Below are 25,853 nucleotides of genomic sequence, written 5' to 3' on the forward strand. Positions count from 1 at the left end.
GATGAAGTCACAATCTATTAAACCAACGAATCAACTGATTAAATAAAAAATGAACAGCACCTAAAAATAACAGGTGATGTATTCTCATTCAGAAGTGGTGGAATGTTATGTACACATACATGCTCTGATGAGAGCTGTCAGACAAAGATTCTTTAATCTTTCACTTTATAACATTATTGCAAGGGAGTAGTGTGCTGGGGTTGTAATTAACATTAGCCAGTTTAACTTCAACCCTCTCTGGTTGACCAGGGTCTGATAGATAGTTCTTAAAGCATCTATCCAAGCACTGGAATATACACAAGTGTGTCCTGTACCTTGAGGACTGGGTATGTGTGTTTCAGTGTTTTACTCTCCGCAGACTGGTGCGCTTCACTGACTGAGCCCCCTTCCTCACATCCACCCCCACCTACAGTCCAGCAAGGAGGGAGGGAGGGAGCAGGGTAGGAGAAAAGACTCAAAGGAGTTAACACTTATCTAAGTGATGTGTATTTGTAAGCATGTGTGTGTGTATGTGTGTTTGTATGTGTCTATTTGTGAGTGTGTGAGTCTATTTGTGGGAGAAATAGTTATGCAGAAGAAGACAAACTAACATTTCTAGTGACGACTTTTCCATGTTCGTCCACAAACTGCTCCTCAGCCAGAAACTCAACAGCATAGTCCTCTTTATCAACATTAATCTGTGTCAAAACATCAGGATATAACACATGAAATTAACAAAATGACATTAGGACACAGGTTTACAAACCACACAACACAACTTTGCCCCATTAACCTAATTTCAGGTGATGATACATCAAAAACATAACATCAAAAATATTTTGATGGTTGGAATTTTCATGATTAAAACCAAATTAAAAGATTGTCCTATCTATCGCAGGCATGGACAGGAAGTCCCTCCTCCAGGCACAGGAAGCAGCAGGTGGTCAGTCGGCGTGAAAACCTGACCTGGCCCCGCCTCCGCTCCTGCTCCCAGGCCCGGGGCCCCGCCTCCTGATGAAAGAAGCCCAGCCCCTTGTCAAAGGGCTGCGTGCCAAACAGTTGCCTGCACAGCATGCCCCATGTCACACACCGGCGTCAAGAGAGCCTCCTGGGCTACGCGTGACCCCGGTAACATCATCAGCGTCTCCACACTCTGCCGGGGAAGCCTGGGTGTCTGCGACCCCGCCCAGCCATGCAGGGAGTCCTTGTCGGGTAGGTACGGCTGGAATGCACCGCCTCCCACCACCCTGAGAGAGACGGGGAGAGGGAGACAGGGACAGAGAGACGGAGTGGACAGAGGAGCAGACAGACAGAGCGACAGAGACAGAGGTGCGAGTAGGAAAGAGAACAAGACAGACAGACAAAATACACGAAAAGAGAATGTCCTAATGGATTAATGGATTGAGTATTGAGTATGGATTTAGTACACACATACAGAGAATAAGGTTGAGAGCAGGACTGTCTGACCTGACCAGTCTGAACCCCTGAGTTAGTCTCACCTGTTGTCTCCGTTGTGCTCCATGGTTCGGCTCAGTCCTGACATCTCACACAGCTGGGCGTAGACCTGCTGTCCTGAAACAACAGAAAGCCCTTCCTCTGAACTCTGCCCTACTCCTCCTCCTCCAGTCACACTGCTGCCCGCCACTGACGCTGCTACCTCCACCCTCCTGCCCTCCGACCTCTGACCTCCCAGCTGGCCATTCAGGTTGACCTTTGGCACGGCGCCGCTGGCCCTCACCCTGTCCCTGTCCGCCGGCTCCTGTCGCATCTCCTCTACCTCCCCTTCCTCTTCCTCCAGCTCCATGATGGAGCCACTGGCCCCGCTGGCCCCACTGCTGGGGCGCCCCAGGCTGAAGGGCAGGGACAGGGTGGCCCCCTCTGAGTCGTCAGCCCGGCTGCTGCCATCCAGGGATGAGTCCTCCACTGTGACCAGGGAGGGACTGACACCCGAGGGCCACACCTGCACGTCAGACATCTCCATCAGGATGTCTTCTTCGGTGGTGGCGATTGGGGCACACTCCAGGCTGGAGACCTCCTGCCAGTAGGGCTCAGCGCCCAGCGGAGAGGGCAGGCTGTACAGCATGGAGGCCGGGGAGAGCAGCTCCTCCTGCACCAGCCCGTAACCTGGGAGGGAGGTGAGATAAAGAGAGAGGGAGACTAACACCACGCAGGCACAGGTATGGGGGAGTTAGGGGAGGGGAGGGATGTGGGAGTAGTGGGACTGTTTCTCAGCCCTATAGGAAACAGTGGGGCTCAGTCCTGTGTCACAATATGCTGGGAAAGAGAAAGTGACTAGATTTGTTTTCACTACTTCCAGTTCCAAGGAGGCACACACACTCACTGGCACATTCTTGGAATCGGTAGTACTGAAAAAATCTCTTTCCCAGTGTTTAGTCTTGCATTGTCTCACTTTCCATGAAAAACACAGATTTTGCAGACCACTGATCTAGTAATCTGTCAGTGGTTCTGATGGAGAGGATGCATGGAAGGAAGCAGTTTTACAGTATTGGGACACAGCTTGATTTTCACCCTGAGAGTAGCAGGTCTTATATAGGGAATACGGGGTTAGAAATGGAGTCTTGTCCATTGTCTGTGGGAAAGGGGTGAAGTGTTAGAAGGGTTTCTTAATAAGTAAGAAAGCGCAGTTGCAGTTGAAACTGTAATCCAAGATAGGAATAGAGAGCAGGTGAGTGGGGTGTTTGGGGTCAGTTGGGTTGGCACGATAATCAATACTACCAAATTATCATGATACGCATGTTCAATGATACCTGTAATATTGAATTTAAGTGTGTCCAGTGTTAATCGCAATATCATTTTCATTGTTCTCAATTAGCTATTGGCAACAACATTTACATTTAAACATGTCCACCTTCCTGATATAGTGCCTCTTCAATATCTATTATCTTGATAAATACATTTAAATTTTGATACTATTATCAATGAGATACAAAATTCCATTATTGTTCCAAACCAAATCACAAGTGAGAGGGTCAGGAAGCTGCAGATTCTGCTGAGAAAATTACAAGTTACTTGCACTTGCACTCACGCACAAGTGCACACACACAGGCACACACACACATAATACATACTCAAACAGGACACACACATTCAACACACACTCAGAGAACTCATACACACACATACAAACACAATTTTACCAGAACATCTTCCAAAAATAGGTTTATGTTGTGAAATTAGTTAGATTTACTGATCTATATGTCTGTATAAATATGCTTTTATTTGAGTTTCTAATTCTAGGCAAAGATGTAAATACAGCCCATATTTCAGCTCGTAAGTTCCTGTCTGTGTGTCTGTCCGTCTCCTATCATCATGGTTGTCTTTCTCTGTTCTGTCCATCTTAAAAGCCTTTCGGTGTGACTTTTTTATTTGTAAATTTTTTTTAGGGGGTAGATCAGCTTTAATATTTCAGATCGATTGTAACTTCCATCAATGTAATTGTCTGCATCACTTCCAATCCCCCATATGTTTTTTTTTCTCGCAAATTATATATATATATATATATATATATATATATATATATATATATATATATACACACACACACACACACACACACACACACACAGTGGGGGAAAAAAAAAAGTATTTAGTCAGCCACCAATTGTGCAAGTTCTCCCACTTAAAAAGATGAGGCCTGTAATTTTCATCATAGGTACACATCAACTATGACAGACAAATTGAGGAAAAAAATTCCAGAACATCACATTGTAGGATTTTTAATGAATTTATTTGCAAATGATGGTGGAAAATAATTATTTGGTCACCTACAAACAAGCAAGATTTCTGGCTTTCACAGACCTGTAACTTCTTCTTTAAGAGGCTCCTCTGTCCTCCACTCGTTACCTGTATTAATGGCACCTGTTTGAACTTGTTATCAGTATAAAAGACACCTGTCCACAACCTCAAACAGTCACACTCCAAACTCCACTATGGCCAAGACCAAAGAGCTGTCAAAGGACACCAGAAACAAAATTGTAGACCTGCACCAGGCTGGGAAGACTGAATCTGCAATAGGTAAGCAGCTTGGTTTGAAGAAATCAACTGTGGGAGCAATTATTAGGAAATGGAAGACATACAAGACCACTGATAATCTCCCTCGATCTGGGGCTCCACGCAAGATCTCACCCCGTGGGGTCAAAATTATCACAAGAACGGTGAGCAAAAATCCCAGAACCACACGGGGGGACCTAGTGAATGACCTGCAGAGAGCTGGGACCAAAGTAACAAAGCCTACCATCAGTAACACACTATGCCGCCAGGGACTCAAATCCTGCAGTGCCAGACGTGTCCCCCTGCTTAAGCCAGTACATGTCCAGGCCCGTCTGAAGTTTGCTAGAGTGCATTTGGATGATCCAGAAGAGGATTGGGAGAATGTCATATGGTCAGATGAAACCAAAATAGAACTTTTTGGTAAAAACTCAACTCGTCGTGTTTGGAGGACAAAGAATGCTGAGTTGCATCCAAAGAACACCATACCTACTGTGAAGCATGGGGGTGGAAACATCATGCTTTGGGGCTGTTTTTCTGCAAAGGGACCAGGACGACTGATCCGTGTAAAGGAAAGAATGAATGGGGCCATGTATCGTGAGATTTTGAGTGAAAACCTCCTTCCATCAGCAAGGGCATTGAAGATGAAACGTGGCTGGGTCTTTCAGCATGACAATGATCCCAAACACACCGCCCGGGCAATGAAGGAGTGGCTTCGTAAGAAGCATTTCAAGGTCCTGGAGTGGCCTAGCCAGTCTCCAGATCTCAGCCCCATAGAAAATCTTTGGAGGGAGTTGAAAGTCCGTTTTGCCCAGCGACAGCCCCAAAACATCACTGCTCTAGAGGAGATCTGCATGGAGGAATGGGCCAAAATACCAGCAACAGTGTGTGAAAACCTTGTGAAGACTTACAGAAAACGTTTGACCTGTGTCATTGCCAACAAAGGGTATATAACAAAGTATTGAGAAACATTTGTTATTGACCAAATACTTATTTTCCACCATAATTTGCAAATAAAATCATAAAAAATCCTACAATGAGATTATCTGGGAAAAAAATCTCATTTTGTCTGTCATAGTTGACGTGTACCTATGATGAAAATTACAGGTCTCTCTCATCTTTTTAAGTGGGAGAACTTGCACAATTGGTGGCTGACTAAATACTTTTTTCCCCCACTGTACCTTGCGTATCTGTTTGGACAATATGCACATTCGGATCGAAATTACTGTTAATTAATAATTCTGTGTGACTTCTTTGTATATTTATCTCTTGAGAGTCTGTGTTGTAGGTGGTAATGAGTATGTTGTAATGTGGTAATAAGTTGGAGAAGGAACTGAAGTGTTCATGGACACTGGACTAATGAATGAAGTTTGGCTTTATTCTTTCAGAGTGGTGATGCCTATGGAGAATAGTGTAACTGTAAAAGTCTGTTAGTGTGCGTGTTAGTGTATGTGAGTGTGAATGTGTGTCTCTGGGATGGTATAGTGATGGTACAGTACAGAGACAGTAGAGGTGAGGATGATGAGGAGTATAGATGTGTTTTGAATTGAACGGATGTTGAACAAATGAGTTGGAATGATGATGGTTTATCTGGGTTAGTCCTTACTGTACCTCCCAATTTAAAGACAAAAGTGTAAAACTAACATTACAACACATAGTGAAGCACAACAACTCCACATAGATTGTCAATCTACAAACACACAAACTCACAATACAATGCACAGCACTATCCACCTATGAACAACACACACGCAAACATACAGAGACACATAAAAACACACCGACAGTTCACAGGTCACTGTACGAACACACACACCCAGGCACACACACTCCACCACACCACACCATCGAACACACTAGCTGGTACATAACATTCTAACAATGTATCTGTAACATTACGACAAGATTGTCTTAATGACAAAGCTGTCATGTCACAGCTACATTATTTTGAGAAAATTATGTGCTGTTCGATCAACCATGGGTTACAGCCTAGCATAAAACCAACACCATAGAATTCACATAAAACCCATTGAGATTTAAGGAGTTAATACAGCATTTAAGTTCGACAAAAAGCAGAGAAACAAGAAAAAGTAAAATACGCATAAGGAAATAGTCATAAAGTCAATAAAGAAAGCATGCCATGCAAATACATAGTTCTTATTCCAAAACAGCAAACTTTTATTTTGATAGCAAGACCTTTATTTTGATACCCCTCCACCCCACCTCAACACTGACCCTCCCAGACCTAGAGAAAGACACTTTTCGCTGATGCGAGCCACAGAGAGAGGAACAGCGAGGCAGGCAGCATGCACATGCATAGACACAGATCTACATCGAGAGAGGAGGAGAGGGTCCCCGCTCGACTGAACACGGGAGCACGGGAAAATAAGATGACAGGAGAGAGGAGAGGCCCAGAGGTCAACATGAGGTCAATATGAGGTCAGAGGTCGGAGAGGAAGAGCTGTGAGGAGGAGGAAGAGAAGGGCGGCTGGGTAGCAGATATGACATGTCACAGACACAGAGAGAAAGAGAGAAAGATCTAGGAGAGACAGAGGGGAATAACAAAGGAGCAAGGTATGGAGGCCCAGAGCACACAAACTGTGTACTAGTGCCACTTAGTGTTCATCCACCCCCCCCCCACGTGCGCACACACACACATACATCCGACTCATCCATATACTAGACTAAAACTTAAACACAGAGGTAAAATGTATATTTTAGTCTGTCCTAATTAACTCAATGTGTAGAACTGTCATTTCAAATGACATCTGTCTTCAAGTTGTGTTTATTTGAGGTTTTATCCTCATATCTCCTATGATGTCATGTGAGAACCATCATGTTCAGGCCTAAAGCATGAGGTGTCAGAACAGTGAAACTGAAATGATGGTTGTCACCAAAATGCAGTAAGGAAATGCTCACATTACATGCTCACATATCACTGGGTTATGGTGGAAATCGCACCATCCCTCAGACGTGACTCAAAATCCTTTGAGAATCATCAGAAGAAATCAACCATGCAGCCCACTTACCCCTTCTGAAAAATGGGTGCCTAATAACTCGTGGCTTGTAGACTACAGGTGGATGACCTGTGTCCGTGATCTCTTGTGGAGCAACAGAGATAAGGTTCAATCTGTGTTACCCATACACTTGGGAAGAGTATTGGTCTTCTCATTGATCTTGTTTTCACCATTGACATTACTAGGGGCAGGTATGGTATTTTCATACTACTGATTACATTGGTGGAATGTGTGTGTGTGTGTGTGAGTGTGTGTGTGAGTGCAACTGTATGTGTGTGTGTGTGTGTGTGTGTGTGTGCGCGTGCGTGCACATCTCTGTGTATGTGTCTCTTACCATTGATAACACTTGGGGAGAGCAGGGTGGAGTCGCGGTCGGCCAGTCTGCAGGCCCCCTCCTCTGAGGCCCCGGCCTCTGCCTGTGGCTGGCCCTCCACTGAACTCACAATGTCTGAACGGTCAATGTTTTTCAGAGCCCCATACAGACTCTCCACTGACAGAGGGAAAGAGGAAAGGAGAGAGAGAGGGGGCAGAAAATAAGGAAAGGAATGCAGAGAATTGTGCTGGGGGACTGTAGTAAGACACAGACTCAGAGAGACAGACAGACAAACAGACAGAGAGACAGCCAGCCAGCCAGACAGAGACAGACAGACAGACTCACTCTTGGCCCTCTTGCCCTCTCGGCCGGCCCACAGATTGAGCAGGGCTGAACTCTGGTCCAGGAGCGAGTTAGGATTCTCCACCCTGATCCTGTTAACGTCATCCACACCAAAATGTAGCTCCCGTGCCAACTCTGAGAGAGAGAATAAATAATTAAGTAAATCATATCCATATGTACGTTTATTTTACCACATATAGTAGACTGTATCCAGTAGTCACCCATGTACAGGAGCACTGACCTGCCCAGCTCAAACCCAGCTGTTCAGATATGAGGGAGATCTTGAGCTCGGTCCTCTCCATGGCATTCACTGTAAAAAAAAAAGACAAATTCAGAAACAGAACAGTCTCAGAACTAAATATACTTTACACAGTCAAAGTACAACTGTGTCTGACTCAGAACATCTACTGCAAATGAATTACTCAAACCCGACTACAGAACTGAACACCGTAAACTGGATAAACAGTATAGCACAACAACTAACATTTTTGCACCATTTTCCATGTTACTCAATAAAGGAGACCAAACTAACCACCAAAATACCCAACATATCAAACCCACTAAAATCTGTTGCTATTAAAAGAGATAATAGCAAACTTACCTTGACACATTACCCACAGAGTATAGTGTTTTTGCCAATACGATCCATGTGAGTTAGCAGACTATAGGCAGGGTAGTTTAGAGGTAGGTAGAGTATTGGAGGCATTCATTCAGACACCAGTCCATTCTGTTAGGGCAACATAATCATGGGGAACTGGGGTGCAAGGCAGCAGCGCTGTGCTTAGATAGACAGAAAAGGCCCTGCCCTCATTTTCACCATGTAACCAATGAGCACTCCTTCCTTTCTTCGCTCATCTACCATGGGCCAAACAGAGGGCTCCTCTGTCTGGCTCCACTGCGAGGACCCGCCCATTCCCAGCACTAAGCTAAATGCTAAATATCCGCCATGCTAACAGGACTCGCAGTGGAGCGACCAGCACCAGCGCCATGCAAACCATAACAGGTCATTCAGTACTAATGTTACCAGAACTCTGGAAGGGTTATAGTTTTCCATGGAGCTGTTTGGATGTGTACGTATTAGCTAATCTTTGGCACATAATCAATATGGCGCCATCATCACACTGCTGTGTATTATGGGGCGTAGTAGAGCAGTGCATCCAAGGCTCATGCGTGCACGAGATAGAGAGAGTAGTAGACTGGGAAGCAGGGGAGAAGGGGTGCAACATTCAGGCTCTGTCTCCTCCTGTATAGCGGGGAGAGGGCTTCTGAACAGGCATGGTATGACTTACCCAGACCGGGCTCGTTCAGCGCGCTGTAGCGCTCCCTCAGGGCCAACGGGGTCAGAGTTCGCCTGCGCTCCTCACTCCCCACAACCTGGACCACACACAAGGGACACAGTCTCAAAAGCACACACATATAACTGACTAAATATGGCTACTATCTCTGAAATACAAGCAACTTCTTCCAAGGTTGTCTAAGGATATGTTTGAATTAGGTTTCTTGTATCTATGCTGCTTTTGTGACTATTACTTTGTACTGTACTATCTTAGTGGAAATAAAACTGAATTTGAGATGTTAAAAAATTGCTTAAAATAGCACTGGGATGGTGGAACTTGTAGCAGAGCATCTAAATATTCGGTTAATCTTTGCTTTTAAAACTCTCTTTAGATACGGTATCTCTTACAGTCTGTATTTCATGTTGGTCTTTTTTAAGCCTTCAAAGTTCAACTGATCATTCATCAGCTGAGGAAGGTGCAGACAGAACCAATCAACCGGCAGCAACATTAAAGCAGAAAAACACCCCATTCATAATTTCCATTAAATTAATGACTGTAATCATATCTGCTAATGTAGAACGGAAGTAATATATTTCTGTATTGGCAAGGTTAAGAGGGGTTGTGAGTGTGTAATGTTGGTAGTGGAGAGTGGTTTAGAAGGGTTGAAAGAGGTTGCATGTGAGTAGTTTAGTGGGTGTACAGTGAGGGAAAAAACTATTTGATCCCCTGCTGATTTTGTACGTTTGCCCACTGACAAAGAAATGATCAGTCTATAATTTTAATGGTAGGATTATTTGAACTGTGAGAGACAGAATAACAACAAAAAATCTTGAAAAACACATGTCAAAAATGTTATAAATTGATTTGCATTTTAATGAGGGAAATAAGTATTTGACCCCCTCTCAATCAGAAAGATTTCTGGCTCCCAGGTGTCTTTTATACAGGGCCCCGTGTAGCTCAGTTGGTAGAGCATGGCATTTGCAACGCCAGGGTTGTGGGTTCGATTCTCACGGGGGGCCAGTATGAAAAAATGTATGCACTCACTAACTGTAAGTCGCTCTGGATAAGAGCGTCTGCTAAATGACTAAAATGTAAATGTAAAAATGTAACGATCTGAAATTAGGAGCACACTCTTAAAGGGAGTGCTCCTAATCTCAGCTTGTTACCTGTATAAAAGACACCTGTCCACAGAAGCAATCAATCAATCAGATTCCAAACTCTCCACCATGGCCAAGACCAAAGAGCTCTCCAAGGATGTCAGGGACAAGATTGTAGACCTACACAAGGCTGGAATGGGCTACAAGACCATCGCCAAGCAGCTTGGTGAGAAGGTGACAACAGTTGGTACGATTATTTGCAAATGGAAGAAACACAAAATAACTATCAATCTCCCTCGGCCTGGGGCTCCATGCAAGATCTCACCTCGTGGAGTTGCAATGATCATGAGAATGGTGAGGAATCAGCCCAGAACTACAAGGGAGGATCTTGTCAATGATCTCAAGGCAGCTGGGACCATAGTCACCAAGAAAACAATTGGTAACACACTATGCCGTGAAGGACTGAAATCCTGCAGCGCCCGCAAGGTCCCCCTGCTCAAGAAAGCACATATACAGGGCCGTCTGAAGTTTGCCAATGAACATCTGAATGATTCAGAGGAGAACTGGGTGAAAGTGTTGTGGTCAGATGAGACCAAAATCGAGCTCTTTGGCATCAACTCAACTCGCCGTGTTTGGAGAAGGAGAAATGCTGCCTATGACCCCAAGAACACCATCCCCACCGTCAAACATGGAGGTGGAAACATTATGCTTTGGGGGTGTTTCTCTGCTAAGGGGACAGGACAACTTCACCGCATCAAAGGGATGATGGACGGGGCCATGTACCGTCAAATCTTGGGTGAGAACCTGGGTCGTGGATGTGTATTCCAGCATGAAAATGACCCCAAACACACAGCCAAGGCAACAAAGGAGTGGCTAAAGAAGAAGCACATTAAGGTCCTGGAGTGGCCTAGCCAGTCTCCAGACCTTAATCCCATAGAACATCTGTGGAGGGAGCTGAAGGTTCGAGTTGCCAAACGTCAGCCTCAAAACCTTAATGACTTGGAGAAGATCTGCAAAGAGGAGTGGGACAAAATCCCTCCTGAGATGTGTGCAAACCTGGTGGTCAACTACAAGAAACGTCTAACCTCTGTGATTGTCAACAAGGGTTTTGCCACCAAGTACTAAGTCATGTTTTGCAGAGGGGTCAAATACTTATTTCCCTCATTAAAATGCAAATCAACTTATAACATTTCTGACATGCGTTTTTCTGGATTTTTTTGTTGTTATTCAGTCTCTCACTGTTCAAATAAACCTACCATTAAAATTATAGGCTGATCAAATCTTTGTCAGTGGGCAAACATACAAAATCAGCAGGGGATCAAATACTTTTTTCCCTCACTGTATGAGAGACTGTTTGTGAGAGAGAGATACATGTATATGAGTGGTTCTAAGTATGTTTGAGAGTCACTACGTGGGAATTCTGAATGTGAGCGAGTGGTTTGGCGTGCGTGTGTATGTACAGTATGTATGTATGTGTGTGTGTGTATATTCATGAGTGTTTACCTTGACACAGGGTGGCATGGTGATGTTGAGGTTACACAGCACATGCTGAGAGTCCTCATACTTGGTAGACTTCCGTAGGAAAGAAAGGAACCCAGAGGCCTCCTTATTGCTGTCTCTGACCTGAAAGAAAGAAAGAAAGAAAGAAAGAAAGAAAGAAAGAAAGAAAGAAAGAAAGAAAGAAAGAAAGAAAGAAAGAAAGAAAGAAAGAAAGAAAGAAAGAAAGAAAGAAAGAGAGAAAGAGAGATAGATAGATAGATAGATAGATAGATAGATAGATAGATAGATAGATAGATAGATAGATAGATAGATAGATAGATAGATAGAGATAAAACCAGAAGAGGTGGATTCAAGGAGGAGAGACACAAGAGAATGACAGAGGTAAGAAGAGGTAAGAGGAACAGATATGAAGGATAAAGAGGAGGGGTGAAAAAGAATGGGGGGAAAAAAGCGAGGGGGAAGAAGAACAGAGCAAAGGGGGAATTAGACAACCTGCAGTGTGGTGGGTCTGTCGAGCAGAAACACAGGGGGGAAGGGATGGAAGCAGTCCATAGGCAGGCGAGAGAGAGAGATTTACCTGCACATTTACCTGGGCGTCTGTCAGATCAGACAGTAACAGAGACCGTGAGAGAAAGAAAGAGAGACAGTGAGACAGACATACAGACAGGCAGGCCGCAAGATTGGCAGGCAGGCAAGAAGGTGAAAGAGTTAAAGGACGTGCACACAGTTACATCTAGGGAGAGTAGGTAGGTACACCACTGTGGAGAATACTTCACAAAACACTCGTCTGAGACTGACTGAGACAGAAGCGCACGTCACACACACTCAAAGCCACACAGACAGACATACAGATGACACAGACAGATATATTGGTAGACAAACACACAGAAACAAACTACAGACACACAAATGGAGAGAAACACAGACAGCCACACAGATAGAGAGACATGGTGTATGTGATAGAGAAGTGTTGGTTGGAACTCAACACAGTTAAACAAGAAGAGAAAGATAGACTGAAAATATATTTCAAAATCGCAAGATTTGAAACAGCTGGAGAGATGGAGTGATAGAGATGGGCGAAGGTACACAATGATTGTAATGAACATATAAAAAGGTAAAGAGATAGATGGACGGGACAGATGGACACACAGACATGTAGACTGGATCGAAAGACCGACTGACTGTCGACCGACCGACTGTTGATTCACAAAACCTGTCTGACTAACATGTTAAATACATAAACAGACAGTTTGACAGACTGACATGTCCTGGAAGCAATAAAACAGACTGACTGACAGATGGACATTTCCATTAAATCGACAATCACAATTCCTATGGGAAAATATCGAGAATGAGTGGGAGACGGACCTTGACCGAGACAGGCAGTCTGTTATCTCTGAAGGCTTGGAAGCTGAAGCTACGTGGCTGCTGAGTGGCCTTCCTCACAGGCACCAGGTTCCCAGAGCACTCCAGGTGCAACGGCATGCCCTCCATCACCTTAGGGGTCGAAGGAGAGTCAGGGGAGAAAAATCTTCCATTGACTTCAATGGATTATTTAAACAAATGTCTGAGTTATGTGAACATATTTAAAAGACAGTAGAACCTACTGATACACACACTAAACCCCTCTCCCCTGACCCCTGACCCTTGCCCCCTGCTGACCTCTATATCCCTGCTCCGTGCCACCTCGCTGAAGTTCTCGTGCAGCTCCAGAGTTTTGTCCATCTTGTCGTCGGTCATGCAGTAGCAGCGTAGGCGACCCTCGCGCGCCTCGTTCATTTTGGCGAATATCACAAACTTGGCCATATAGGGCACGGCCATCAGCTCCCGGTACAGCAGGTTGGCGAAGGTCACCGCCTCGGCCGTGCGAGGGCAGTCTGTCAGCCAGAACCTGGGCAGAGGATGAGAGGAGAGATGACGCACAGAGAAGGGCGAGGGATAGTCGATAGAGAGAGTGGCTTGTGTGCATCTGTGTTGTGTTAAAGAGTACAGTTAATGGATTGTCGGGTGTTACATAGCGTCAGTGGATGGAACTCAATATGGTTTGGCACAGGATGAGGTTACAAATGGCTATATGCATTGGGTAAATAGTATACGGGTGTTCTGCTTCATACATTTTGTATAACCTCTACAGGAGAGTGCATGGCTGACTGTTGTGAGTGTGAATTAGGACACACCTTGCAGAGACGTTGGTGGTGAAGTTGGCGCAGTTGTTGGTGTACATCAGCTTGGTGGTGCCAGTGATGTCCTCCCATTGGGCAGGCGCTGTTCCACCTGGGAAACAAAGAACTGTTTAAGCTCTCTCTTTTTATGCACTTCCACTTACTCATTCTCTCTCTTTCCCCTCAGAGACCTGCTTTGTCCCCCTAAATGTAAATGTAATAAAACTGACTGGCTTGGCTCGTGATGCTTTCTGTTGGTCAGCACTAGTTCTGTCACCTTAACCCCTGTCCTAACACTCACTTATGTTGGCAATGAACGCTATTGGCCATGAAACAGTTGTTAAGGGTATAAAGTCAACTCTACGCCGGACTGTACCAATGACACTGCAGAGGAGGCGCAGGCTGGTGGTGTCCCCCTGCCCAGCGTCACGTGGACTCTCCCTCCAAGAGGGGGGAAGTGGGATACGTAATCCGATTGGCCGGTGGAACTTGCGTCGTCGTGGCTCTACCGTGACCACTGGACTGAAGGTCGCTTGGTTACCAAGCTGTCGAGTCAGCAGCTCGTCTGGGATTGGCTGAGCCTGAAGAGGGAGAGGAAAGAGGGGAGATGGGAAAGAGTGAGAGAAAAGAGAAAGGGATAAAGGAGAAAGGACAAGTTATGTATTAAAATGGGAGACAAAAATAAGAACAATAATGTAAGGAAAAAATATCACAGAATACGTTTATCACATTACTTGCCCTCCGGAGCATAGTTAACAAACTATTATTAAGACAAACTCACACATATTCTGACAACATAATACATAGTCCTACCTGAACATACTGTATATCTAACCGATGGATAAACAGTGCACACAATCATACTCACACGTAAAACCAAGTAACATGCAAATTTGAATATCAGTTCATCATCTTTGTCAATGTAGCAGGATTTAGCTCAGGGAACTGAAGTGTGAAGAAAGGCTGGATAAAGAAAAAAATTAAAACAACAATGAACCAAAGCAAACACTTTCATACATGCTAAAATTCTATATGACAAATACAGTATACAAACAATTAAGAGATATAGGACCCATGGATTCAGCAAGAAATAAAACAACACAATCATGGAAAAAGAAAACTAATCCAGCTTCAGTATATGGAGTTAGTCAGCATTCCTGAGTGCCAGTTTCTATGTGTATATGCCATAGTCAGTTTTATGCATTAGCCATTGTTGCTGTGGTGCCAACATTGCTTGTTTGGCAGGGCAGACAGCACTGATTGAGTAAGCTAAAGAGAGCAGCTACCTGCCAAGATGTCCCATTCAATCAAACTTGATTGAATACAGTCCTGGGACAGCTCTTTGTAAGAGCAGTGCAGAAAGTAATATTCACTCCTGCTTGAAAACCTGCATTTCCATAAAGTCCTCTTTAAAAAGGCAGGACAGAACCCAGAGGAGGGTCAGGTGTCTGAAACGGCTGAACATATCTCTGCTGGTCTCTCCCCTCCTCTTTATCTTCCTCATCCTCTTCCTCACCTGCAGCCCCAGCCGAACTCTCTTGGTGACCGCTGTCTCAGGGAAGATGGCCTGGACATGAGGGACCAGGTTACTGGTCAGCTGACCTCCCTCTGGGCCAATTAGGTCGCTCTCCTGCTGGACGCGGGACACCACAGCGAAGTAGAGGGGGAAGTCAGTGGAGATGATACGGCGGATTCTCTTCTTCTCCAACTCCTCGTGACTCTCTAGGTCTGAGGGAGGGGCGGCAGAGAGAGAGGCGTATGGATTAGGTTTGTGCATTAAGTATGTTTTTGTGTGTATAACGTTGTTGTTCAAATTATATACTGTAGACTACTTAAATGTGTGGTACATGTGCATGGCCTGTCCTTAGATAGACAGGATAGTGCATGAAGATGCAGCTGGCTTTGCTGTAGGGGGATTACATTTATCATTGTTACACTGACCTTCATCCATGCCATTCAAAATGGTCTCCAGCACCTCGTCGTCATAGCGATTACGATGCTCCTTCCATACAGAGCCGTTCTCACTGCGCAGAACCACCAGCTCCCGGTCCCCTCGACCCAGAGCAGCAAAGTGGGGAATCTCCACTATCACTGGCCTATAGAGACATTACCTCTACATTAACATACTATTATTATACTATTCAGGGCTTGACATTAACTTTTTTTGCCACTTGTCCTTTGGAAAAGTAGGACTGATTTGGTCTGTAACACCATTTTTACATCATTGTATGATGCAAGGAACCACTATACTAAATAAAATGCATTACTATCTTTTTTACCATAGAGAATCAGACAAAAATGTAGGCTACACTCTGCCTATTGGCTTCTTTGCATATTCAAGCCTGTCTCAAAATACAACACTGCCCCTTTAAGGCTCTCCTGGAGGATGGTTGGCCACCCTTGATAGCCTATAAAATTACAGTTACAACCAAATGTGACCCGTTACAGGAAGCTAGGCGTATGCCGCATGTCACTACTTCACAGGAGAGGCATTTTAACGTTTTTTTGTTGTTGTCAGAAATGCCTTCTGGAACATGTGAACGTTTATGTGCCTTAATAACAAACTTGTATGCCACCTGTAAATACGAATACAATTGTTAAATTACGAGCCTAGTTGGTTTAGCCACGGAAAAAGATAGGAACCTTCCCGCTAGCCATGATTGGCTGAGATAATGGATGGGCTGGACATGCCGAGAGATGAGATTGGATTGGTCTGCCATGTAGCATGCTTCTGTCTACAACATGAGCTGCTCAATATGTGTAGATAATCCTTGCTACCGCGGCTTTTTTGAAAGATAAAACTACAAAAGTGTTGCTACTGCTCTCAACAACATTGCGGCCCTGAATTTAGCAGACGCTATTGACAAAGATCAGTGGGAAAAAGTTGTGACTACTTTCTGCACACGGTCACTGATATGAGGTTTTTATAGTATTATGGGAAAGTAGGTTAGAGTTAGTGGATAAGTGGCTTGGTGCCACAGAGTCTGCATTCCTTATGTCAAAGGAGATTACTGATGTTGATCTTAGAATGAGTAATGGACAGGATATACTGACTTGGGGGTAAAGAGTAATAACATCAGAGAAGGGAGTGCCCACTGATGGGTACCAGATGTTCGTGAAGAAACGTGTAACAGAGTGTATATATAGAGAGAGTGGCTCTTTGTTCTGGAGTTCGGAAGATGGCAGAGGCAGGGCTATGTCCTTCTTCTGTTATAACGAACCATGGTACCATATTAAATATCTTATATGAACTCCCCAGCTAAGTGTTAAATGTCCTAACATTCTTAATTACTTGATACCCTAGAAGCTCATCATAACAGTCACTTTGAACCGGAGTGATTTGACACAACACGGGCCAAACAAGCTGTACAAACAAAACGGAGTTAAAGGGGTTCCAGTCTGCCGTGGAGCGTTCATCCATGTATACGGGTAAGAGTCTAGCTATATTTTCAGATATTATACGTTTCTAATTTTGTCAGAAAGTTGTTTTCATTGCAAGTTAAAGTGTACTGTTAGCTAGCTAGAGAACATTAGCTTGCTGGCTCGCTAGCTAACGTTACGTGTATGATCTGTGTAGTAATATTATTTGTATCTCAGAAAACCATTTGTATTGCTAATTATAGTCTAATGTTAGGTAGCTAGCTAACATTGAACCTAGTTGGTTAGCTTTAGCTACCTACAGATTCATACTACAGCATTTCATGCATGGTGGCTAGCTATGACAATCATTTTGTATTGCTAGTAGTATGGGTTGGGATTATGGTTAATTGTTTAGCTAGCTAGCTACATGTCTAAACAAAAGACTCCAATTCACCAGATGATTATATGAACCATCAAGTTAGCCAGGTGTGTTTGGGGGTGATTACGGCCATCTATTTTATTTCATGAACATAAACTCAGCAAAAAAAGAAACGTCACTTTTTCAGGACCCTGTCTTTCAAAGATAATTCATAAAAATCCAAATAACTTCACAAATCTTCATTGTAAAGGGTTTAAACACTGTTCAATGAACCTTAAACAATTAATGAACATGCACCTGTGGAACGGTCGTTAAGACACTAACAGCTTACAGACGGTAGGCAATTAAGGTCACAGTTATGAAAACTTAGGACACTAAAGAGGCCTTTCTACTGCCTCTGAAAAACACCAAAAAAAAGATGCCCAGGATCCCTGCTCATCTGCGTGAACGTGCCTTAGGCATGCTGCAAGGAGGCATGAGGACTACAGATGTGGCCAGGGCAATAAATTGCAATGTCCGTACTGTGAGACGCCTAAGACAGCGCTACAGGGCGACAGGACGGACAGCTGATCGCCCTCGCAGTGGCAGACCACGTGTAACAACACCTGCACAGGATCGGTACATCCGAACATCACACCTGCGGGACAGGTACAGGATGGCAACAACTGCCCGAGTTACACCAGGAACGCACAATCCCTCCATCAGCACTCAGACTGTCCGCAATAGGCTGAGAGAGGCTGGACTGAGGGCTTGTAGGCCTGTTGTAAGGCAGGTCCTCACCAGACATCACCGGCAACAACGTCGCCTATGGGCACAAACCCACCGTCGCTGGACCAGACATGACTGGCAAAAAGTGCTCTTCACTGACGAGTCGCGGTTTTGTCTCACCAGGGGTGATGGTCGGATTCGCGTTTATCGTCGAAGGAATGAGCGTTACACCGAGGCCTGTACTCTGGAGCGGGATCGATTTGGAGGTGGAGGGTCCATCATGGTCTGGGGCGGTGTGTCACAGCATCATCGGACTGAGCTTGTTGTCATTGCAGGCAATCTCAACGCTGTGCGTTACAGGGAAGACATCCTCCTCCCTAATGTGGTACCCTTCCTGCAGGCTCATCCTGACATGACCCTCCAGCATGACAATGCCACCAGCCATACTGCTCGTTCTGTGCGTGATTTCCTGCAAGACAGGAATGTCAGTGTTATGCCATGGCCAGCGAAGAGCCCAGATCTCAATCCCATTGAGCACGTCTGGGACCTGTTGGATCTCACAGCAAGAACTAGCAAATGTGGTGCAGTGCATGAAGAGGAGATGCACTGCAGTACTTAATGCAGCTGGTGGCCACACCAGATACTGACTGTTACTTTTGATATTTTGACCCCCCCTTTGTTCAGGGACACATTATTCAATTTCTGTTAGTCACATGTCTGTGGAACTTTATTGTCTCAGTTGTTGAATCTTGTTATGTTCATACAAATATTTACACATGTTTAGTTTGCTGAAAATAAACGCAGTTGACAGTGAGAGGACGTTTCTTTTTTTTTTTTCAGAGTTTATGTCTAGACGACAGTGACCCATCCACTTAGCTAGATGTGGCTGGGTGGTGGTTATAGCATTTCTTTCACATGACCCATCAATTTAGACAAGTGTGTCTAGGTAAGCATCATCTAATAATTATAAAATATTTATACAATATTCGTATCTGGACATTTTCAATTTTCTATATTGCTACTATGCAATTAACCATTTCACTGTACCGTCTACACCTTCTGTATCCTGTGCATATTACAAATAAACGTATTTGATATAATGTGTGTTTACCAGAGACGGTAATGTCAAGAACAACATGACCTGCACCAAAGTCAGATTAGGATATAGGCCAAGGACTAGATCAAGTGTATTTTTACCTGGAGTTTTTCCATATTGCAGGGTACTACTTTCACCACTTTTAGTCTTGAAATCTTTGGTTGTTTACTGCACTACATTACTCACTCTGTTTAGCACATAGTCTCACATGTGAATACTTAAAGAGATGGGTGGGGCTAAGGCTTAAGAGGGTGTGAACAACGCTGAATATGTGTAGACAAAGAAGAGCTCTCCAGTAGGTGTACCAAAACATTCAAGGGTGTTTTCTCAAAAGTGGAGTTAAAAGTTCATCAACTTTGAAAGCAGAATTACTTTCCCATTGTTCCTCAACTGCAGTGTATGATATACCATTTTGTAGCTCTGAGTCTGTACTTGAATCCAATGTAAAAAACACAATTTCAAATTTTGCAACATAAGACCGAATCGAAGAGGACGGTCACAAATACTTGTTATGTCTTTATAAAATAATTCCCCCCAGGGCTCGAAATTAAGGGCGTCCCGTCATCCCTGGGACAATAAAAAAAATATGTATACATTTCAAAGCAGTCTCTGGGACAGTTCTGGGATGACAGATCCAAAATTCATACAACCAATGCACATATATATATTTTTTTAAAGCAATGAGGCTGATGCAACACATCAGACCATTTAGTTTAACATTTTTATTTCTTCAAATTATAAGCTCAACAATGCACACATGGCTGTAGGCGTAAATGTTCCAAAATGCAATTACCGCACACGCGAGCGGTTTCATGTGACAGATGAAAATATCCATTTGAAATTAGGAGACCTAAAGATGCATCAACTAGCATGGGTTACTAGGATTATGAAAGTAAAAGAAAGTTGATTTGAAAACCAATAAAACATTAAACGAATTCTGGTTTCAAAGGCATATTTAGTGTTTATAAAATAATTCCCTCAACATTTCTATTGTCGTATTTTGGCTAGGCTAGGCTACTTTGAAACAAGGTAAGATATGCCTCATAAAACAATTACGTTTATGGTTAAATTGTTTCAAAATGCTGACCGCCTCCACTCAGATTCAAGGTGGGTGATGTGTGGTACATAACAGGCACTGTCCTTCACTCTCCGGTCTTGTGACCATTTGATCTAAATTAACCGTGCCTCGATAATCAAGCCTTTAGACGTTAATTATCCTTCATTATATTTTTAAAACATGACATTAGCCTATATTTATGTAATTAAAAGTCTCATTAAAGTTTGGCTACATTTTCTGGCGCCTCCCTCATGTCAGCATCGGTTTGGACATGAGGCTGTAGCCAATATGCATATCACCTACACTTTGACATGTAGGCTTTTTTATTTATGTATATGAAACATTTATTTGAAAATTATTCCAATGTTTGCCTCTCTGATCCAATTATGATCAGAGTAATTTTTGTGTGATTTTTTTCCCGGACAAGAGGACAAGCATTAATGTAGAACCCTGCTATTACTATTAGAATCTATTGTGATTATTGCTCCTAAGAAGTCACTATCGCTCTCCACTTGGCAGTGAAATGCAGAACCCGACTGTCCCATCAAATACAGGGCGATTGACAGACATACAAACATATACACATACGCACACATACACGTACATATGCACACATTCGCACACACACAAGCGCACACACTCACATACACTTACCCTAAGAACTGCATACTGGAGGGCCCCAGGGAGATGATACGGCTGGCCAGGCCCTCTCCCTCCACCAGCGGGGGTGGGGTGGTGAGTTTCTGGGGTTTGACCAGACGACAGGTGATACGGGTGGGGGCTGCACAGGTCCGAGGGGGGATGATGACACGCAGCCCATGGTGTCTGCTACCACGCATGGAGCCCCCCCGGGCATCCACCATGAAACTGACCAGGAACCTGAACAGCAACCAATGAGAACCACCATTATTGAGAGAATAACTATCCAACCGTGCTTCATTCAACATCATCCTGATCAAACGAAATCACAAAACAGTCATAATGACCTTGTAAAAGGGATGTAATCACATTGAATGGAAGAAATATGAAGTAAGCTGCAGATTCATTATGCTTGTAATGTGTTAGTATTTTGTGTAATAGTGTGTACAGGTCTTGTAGAGGGAGTAAACTGACCCTGTGTGTATGGGGCTGGCCACTGGGCTGACGTTGTCGGAGGTCTCTGTAGCAGGACTGCTGGGGATCAGAGAGTCCTCATCATACTCCTTAGGCAGGGGGACAGGGGTGTGCTGTGGAGACAGAGGGAGGGAGAGAGCGAGAGAGAGAGAGCAACTTTCTAATCATCAGCATTACCAATTGCGTTTGATGAGATAAATCTACCACCTGTTTCCAATCAAATTAATAAATCCTTTAAACATTACCCCCTCCAGCAGGACGGTCTCAGGTGACACGCATGGGATTCTGGGAATAGCAGGAGAGTATGGCCTACACCAAAAAAGAAAGAAAGAGATAAAACAAGTGAGTGGGCCAAAGAGTAATATGGTGGAAAATAATGTCCCTCACATTTCAGGACATTTCCTCAGATGACTGGACTCTGACGCACAACGTGTTCAGTCCGACCCTGGGGCTGTCACTTACGTGGTGCCCAGTCCACCCTCAAAGTCTCTCAGGGTCTTCTTAGGGGACAGGAAATCATCATCCTGGTCCTTGAGGTCGTCAAGCTTCAGGTAGCGGGCACCATCCATCCCCAGCAACTCATCACCTGCAGAGCACAGAAGGACGTCCGAGAAATGTAGATAGAGAGGGAACAAAAACCAAGGGAGAAGAAAGTACAGAGAAAGCGAGAGAGAGAGAGAGAGAGAGAGAGAGAGAGAGAGAGAGAGAGAGAGAGAGAGAGAGAGAGAGAGAAGAAAGAGAGAGAGAGAGAAAGAAAAGAAAGAGGGAGAGAGAGAGAGAAACAACTCAATAGAAAGTCTACACTGTCATATTAGCCACAATACCACTACCCACTGCTTCCCACCATCCATCCACTACCACATATAGTAACATCGCCAAGCAGTTTCAGATTGATCCAAGCAATGAAGTCAAACCGACAACAACCAGAGCCAATGGAGACCAATGGAAAAAACAACTGCATGGGACACAGCATGGCACCCGGTTACAGCTTTAGTGCGCATGCCCGTTAGAGATTGGATTTCTGTATGGAGGGAATGCCTTGGTTACTGGAAAAGGTTATTATTACTACAAGCCGTTACAGAGGGGTATACACAAAGTCATTGTGTTTTTGCTGTTCCTTGAGTGCTTCTCAGCTGGAGTTAAGCACTGCGGGACTGGATCCCTCAGTGGCAGAATGGTAAAGGAAAATGTCATGACCACATCACATGCCAATAAAACACTGACATTGTTGCTACATTGAGCATAGAAGAAGAGAGAGAGAGAAAAGAGAGAAAATAGAGGGGAAAGCGAGAGAGAGGAAGAGAGAGGGAGGAAGGAAGAGAAAGGATAGCAGGAAACATTAATGAGAAAGTGAGAGGGTTATAAAGAGAGATTGATAGAGAATGAGAAAGTGCTTGCAATGAAGGCACAATTTCACGAGCCACCGGACGACCGAACAAAACAGAGAGACGGACACAGTCCTACCTAATGTTAGCGCCGCAATGCCTACAAAACAAATGGAAAAAGGCATTGTTTAGGCTAGTCATTTAGGTTCAGTCTCATGGCAGTGCTTGACCTTTTTATCTAGTCTTCGGTCCTCTGCCAACCTGGGCTGACAATCACAACCAAATCACAAGACACAGAAGTACTATTTCTGACAGAAAGCCTTACGAGCTAAGAATAAATGTGTCTCTGGAGTGCACCAACCTACCCTCATCCTCTGAAACGTCCAATATCTCATCCACTGTCTCAGGGAAACTCATCCGATGTTTCTCTGTGGTGATCTGGGAAAAGTCAAGAGAAGGAGAGAGAAATGAGTGCTATTATCTGACATGTTATTGGACTGTAGGTCAGAGTTTCACAGAATACACAAACACACTAGTAACCATGTGAAGCGCTGCTCACCACGGAAACGGCCTCCTCTGTGACCAACTTCAGCACATCAATGACAGAGATGTAACCCAGACGCTTGGCGATGCCCAGAGGAGAAGTCCCATTCTATCACAGAGAACAGAGACAGACAGGAGATACACAGATCAGACACCAGAAGAAGCCTGTAGATGTAAGCATGATGAAGGAGAGTAGAGGAAAGCAAATTAGGGGAAAATGTGAAGAAGAAAAGAAGAGAAAAGGAAAAACAGATCTAAAGGAGAAGGGTGTAATGGAGGGATGAGGAAAAGGAAGAAGGATGTGTTTACAGTGGTGATCTCGTTGGGCTGGGCTCCGTGTTTGAGCAGCAGGGTAACAATGTCAGTATGACCCTGCTGGGCGGCCTGGTGCAGGGGAGTGTAGCCCACCTAGAGAAGGGGGTGGAGAGGGGGAGCATAGAGAGAGAGAGAGAGAGAGAGAGAGAGAGAGAGAGAGAGAGAGAGAGAGAGAGAGAGAGAGAGAGAGAGAGAGAGAGAGAGAGAGAGAGAGAGAGAGAGAGAGAGAGAGAGAGAGAGAGAGAGAGAGAGAGGGAGAGAGAGAGAGTGTGTCACAGTAAATGCAAGATTGCTGACATAGACAAGGCGTTATTCAATATAAATTCCATGACCAATCTAATGTAATTGGAGTGATGTGAGAGGAGCCTGAAATCGGAAGTGACGTGAGGCAGGGCAGAGCCACACTAACAGAGGCCATGTGTAAGGAGGAGTGTAGCAGCAGCGTCTCACTCTGGTCTTGCTGTTCACATGAGCCTGCTGCTGAAGGAGGAACTTCACCATCTTGATGTTTCACCATCTTGATGTTGCCATAGTGACAGGCCACATGAAGCGCTGTGTAGCCCATCTGAAAGAGAGAGAGAGGGAGGGAGAGAGACAGAGAGAAAATAGTGAGAGTTGGCAGTGTTTCAATGGCTCATTATTACTCTTTATAAACAGCTTGGTGGCTCTGTTGTACCTTGAACAGTCTGGCAGTAAAATATATTTGAATTTGAGAGTGTGCATGATGTATGAAAGTATTGGATATGGCATGCCATCATAGTGTGTGGTGCATTATGCTGCTTATACTGAACCCCACTCTACTGAATGTAAGACAAGTCTACATTACACTATTCTGTTTTTATACTCTATTATGAGGTGTGTGGTTGATATCATATGCATGCTTTACCCGTGAGCCTGCGTACACTGATGCCCCCTGTTTGACCAGGGTATCTGCTATCCCCACGTGACCTTCCTGGGCCACTAGATGCAGAGGGGTCAGTCCATTTCTGAGAGACACAGGGGAACAGGAGGAATACAGTAGGCTGCTGGTCAGTCTGTTCACTAACCAGCTCTGAGTCAGTCTGAGTCACAGTGGACCATCAAATATGTACCCCAGCATGCATGCTATACTTAAGCAATAAGGCCCAAGGGGGTATGGTATGTGGCCCATATATCACGGCTAAGGGCTGTTCTTATGCACGAGCAACATGGAGTGCTAGCACACAGCCCTTAGCCGTGGTATATTGGCCATATATCACAAACCCCTGAGGTGCCTTATTGTTATTATAAGCTGGTTACCAACGTAATTAGAGCAGTAAAAATACATGTTTTCTCATACCCATGGTATACGGTCTGATATACCACGGCTTTCAGCCAATCAGCATTCAGGTCTCAAACCACCCAGTTTATAATAGTAGGTAATTACAGTAACCGGTTGACACAGTGATAAAAACATAATGCCCTGTGGCCCTCAGCACTTTATCTTACCATCGGTCAATCAAACCCTATGTAACTAGCTAGCTATCCCTGAAAGCTTGCCTCAAACCCTGCTGAGGTCAGAGATTAATTGTTCCTCTCTCTGGTCCAGTACCTTGTTCCCCAGGTTGACGTTGGCCTGTTTGGAGATGAGCAGGGCCACCATGTCCGGCTGGCCCTCCTGGGAGGCCAGGTGGAGGGGCGTGACCCCTGGAGGGACTCAGCGTTGGCATAGGCTCCGTACTGCAGCAGGCAGCCGGCCACCTCCACCTGGTTCTGCTTGGCTGCAATGTGCAGGGGAGTGTAGGCCATTCTATAGACAGACACAGGGAGTCAGCAGGGGCAATACACTTGATCATCAATGGTGGGTCAGATTTATCATACTGTACAATGATCCTGAAAGGGGGGATATACAGTATAGTACTACGTGTGGTGTGTTACATCGTTCTGCTTACCCAGGCAGTGCTGTGTGCATTGCCTCCTTGCTGACCAGCAGCTTGACCACGTCCAGGTTGTTGTGATGGACGGCCACGTGTAGAGGAGTCAGGCCGTTCTGCTTGGACACACACACACACCTACTGTCACTAGCTATCGAAACAACAGAATATCAGCCTGCCTTTGTGGGCGCATAAAGTTTCTAAAACGGTGGGACACACCGATTCCTTTTGGCTGTGATTAAAGACGGTCAGTGTTAAGAATATTAGGTTTATTTGTTACTTGGGTCACAGGAAAAGTTCTATAAGCTTTAGGTGGGTCACAGCACTGAGAAGTATGCCTAACACTGATAAAAAGCACAGACAGTCCATG

The 25,853-nt window shown here is 44.5% G+C and overlaps 1 protein-coding gene across 1 annotated transcript in view; it reads right to left on the reverse strand.

The window, feature by feature from the left end:
• Window positions 1-337: 337 nt before the first annotated feature.
• Window positions 338-25,853, reverse strand: part of ank1b (ankyrin 1, erythrocytic b) — a gene marked incomplete at both ends in the record, with an annotated part of 90,147 nt that continues 64,631 nt past the window's right edge. The window contains 32 exon segments of the mRNA XM_084159617.1: window positions 338-406; window positions 591-677; window positions 1,070-1,226; window positions 1,479-2,103; window positions 7,017-7,088; window positions 7,339-7,494; window positions 7,663-7,794; window positions 7,901-7,969; window positions 8,949-9,033; window positions 11,537-11,656; window positions 12,902-13,030; window positions 13,196-13,424; window positions 13,711-13,807; window positions 14,072-14,276; window positions 15,212-15,423; window positions 15,637-15,791; window positions 20,950-21,174; window positions 21,409-21,521; window positions 21,654-21,717; window positions 21,871-21,994; window positions 22,873-22,893; window positions 23,099-23,171; window positions 23,293-23,385; window positions 23,586-23,684; window positions 24,042-24,101; window positions 24,103-24,156; window positions 24,478-24,576; window positions 25,162-25,253; window positions 25,256-25,352; window positions 25,354-25,359; window positions 25,502-25,530; window positions 25,533-25,602. Of these exon segments, the coding sequence (XP_084015743.1) occupies window positions 338-406; window positions 591-677; window positions 1,070-1,226; window positions 1,479-2,103; window positions 7,017-7,088; window positions 7,339-7,494; window positions 7,663-7,794; window positions 7,901-7,969; window positions 8,949-9,033; window positions 11,537-11,656; window positions 12,902-13,030; window positions 13,196-13,424; window positions 13,711-13,807; window positions 14,072-14,276; window positions 15,212-15,423; window positions 15,637-15,791; window positions 20,950-21,174; window positions 21,409-21,521; window positions 21,654-21,717; window positions 21,871-21,994; window positions 22,873-22,893; window positions 23,099-23,171; window positions 23,293-23,385; window positions 23,586-23,684; window positions 24,042-24,101; window positions 24,103-24,156; window positions 24,478-24,576; window positions 25,162-25,253; window positions 25,256-25,352; window positions 25,354-25,359; window positions 25,502-25,530; window positions 25,533-25,602 (3,918 nt within the window).

Source organism: Coregonus lavaretus, assembly GCF_964263955.1.
Source record: "Coregonus lavaretus genome assembly, chromosome: 4".
Classification (NCBI taxonomy): Eukaryota; Metazoa; Chordata; class Actinopteri; order Salmoniformes; family Salmonidae; genus Coregonus; species Coregonus lavaretus.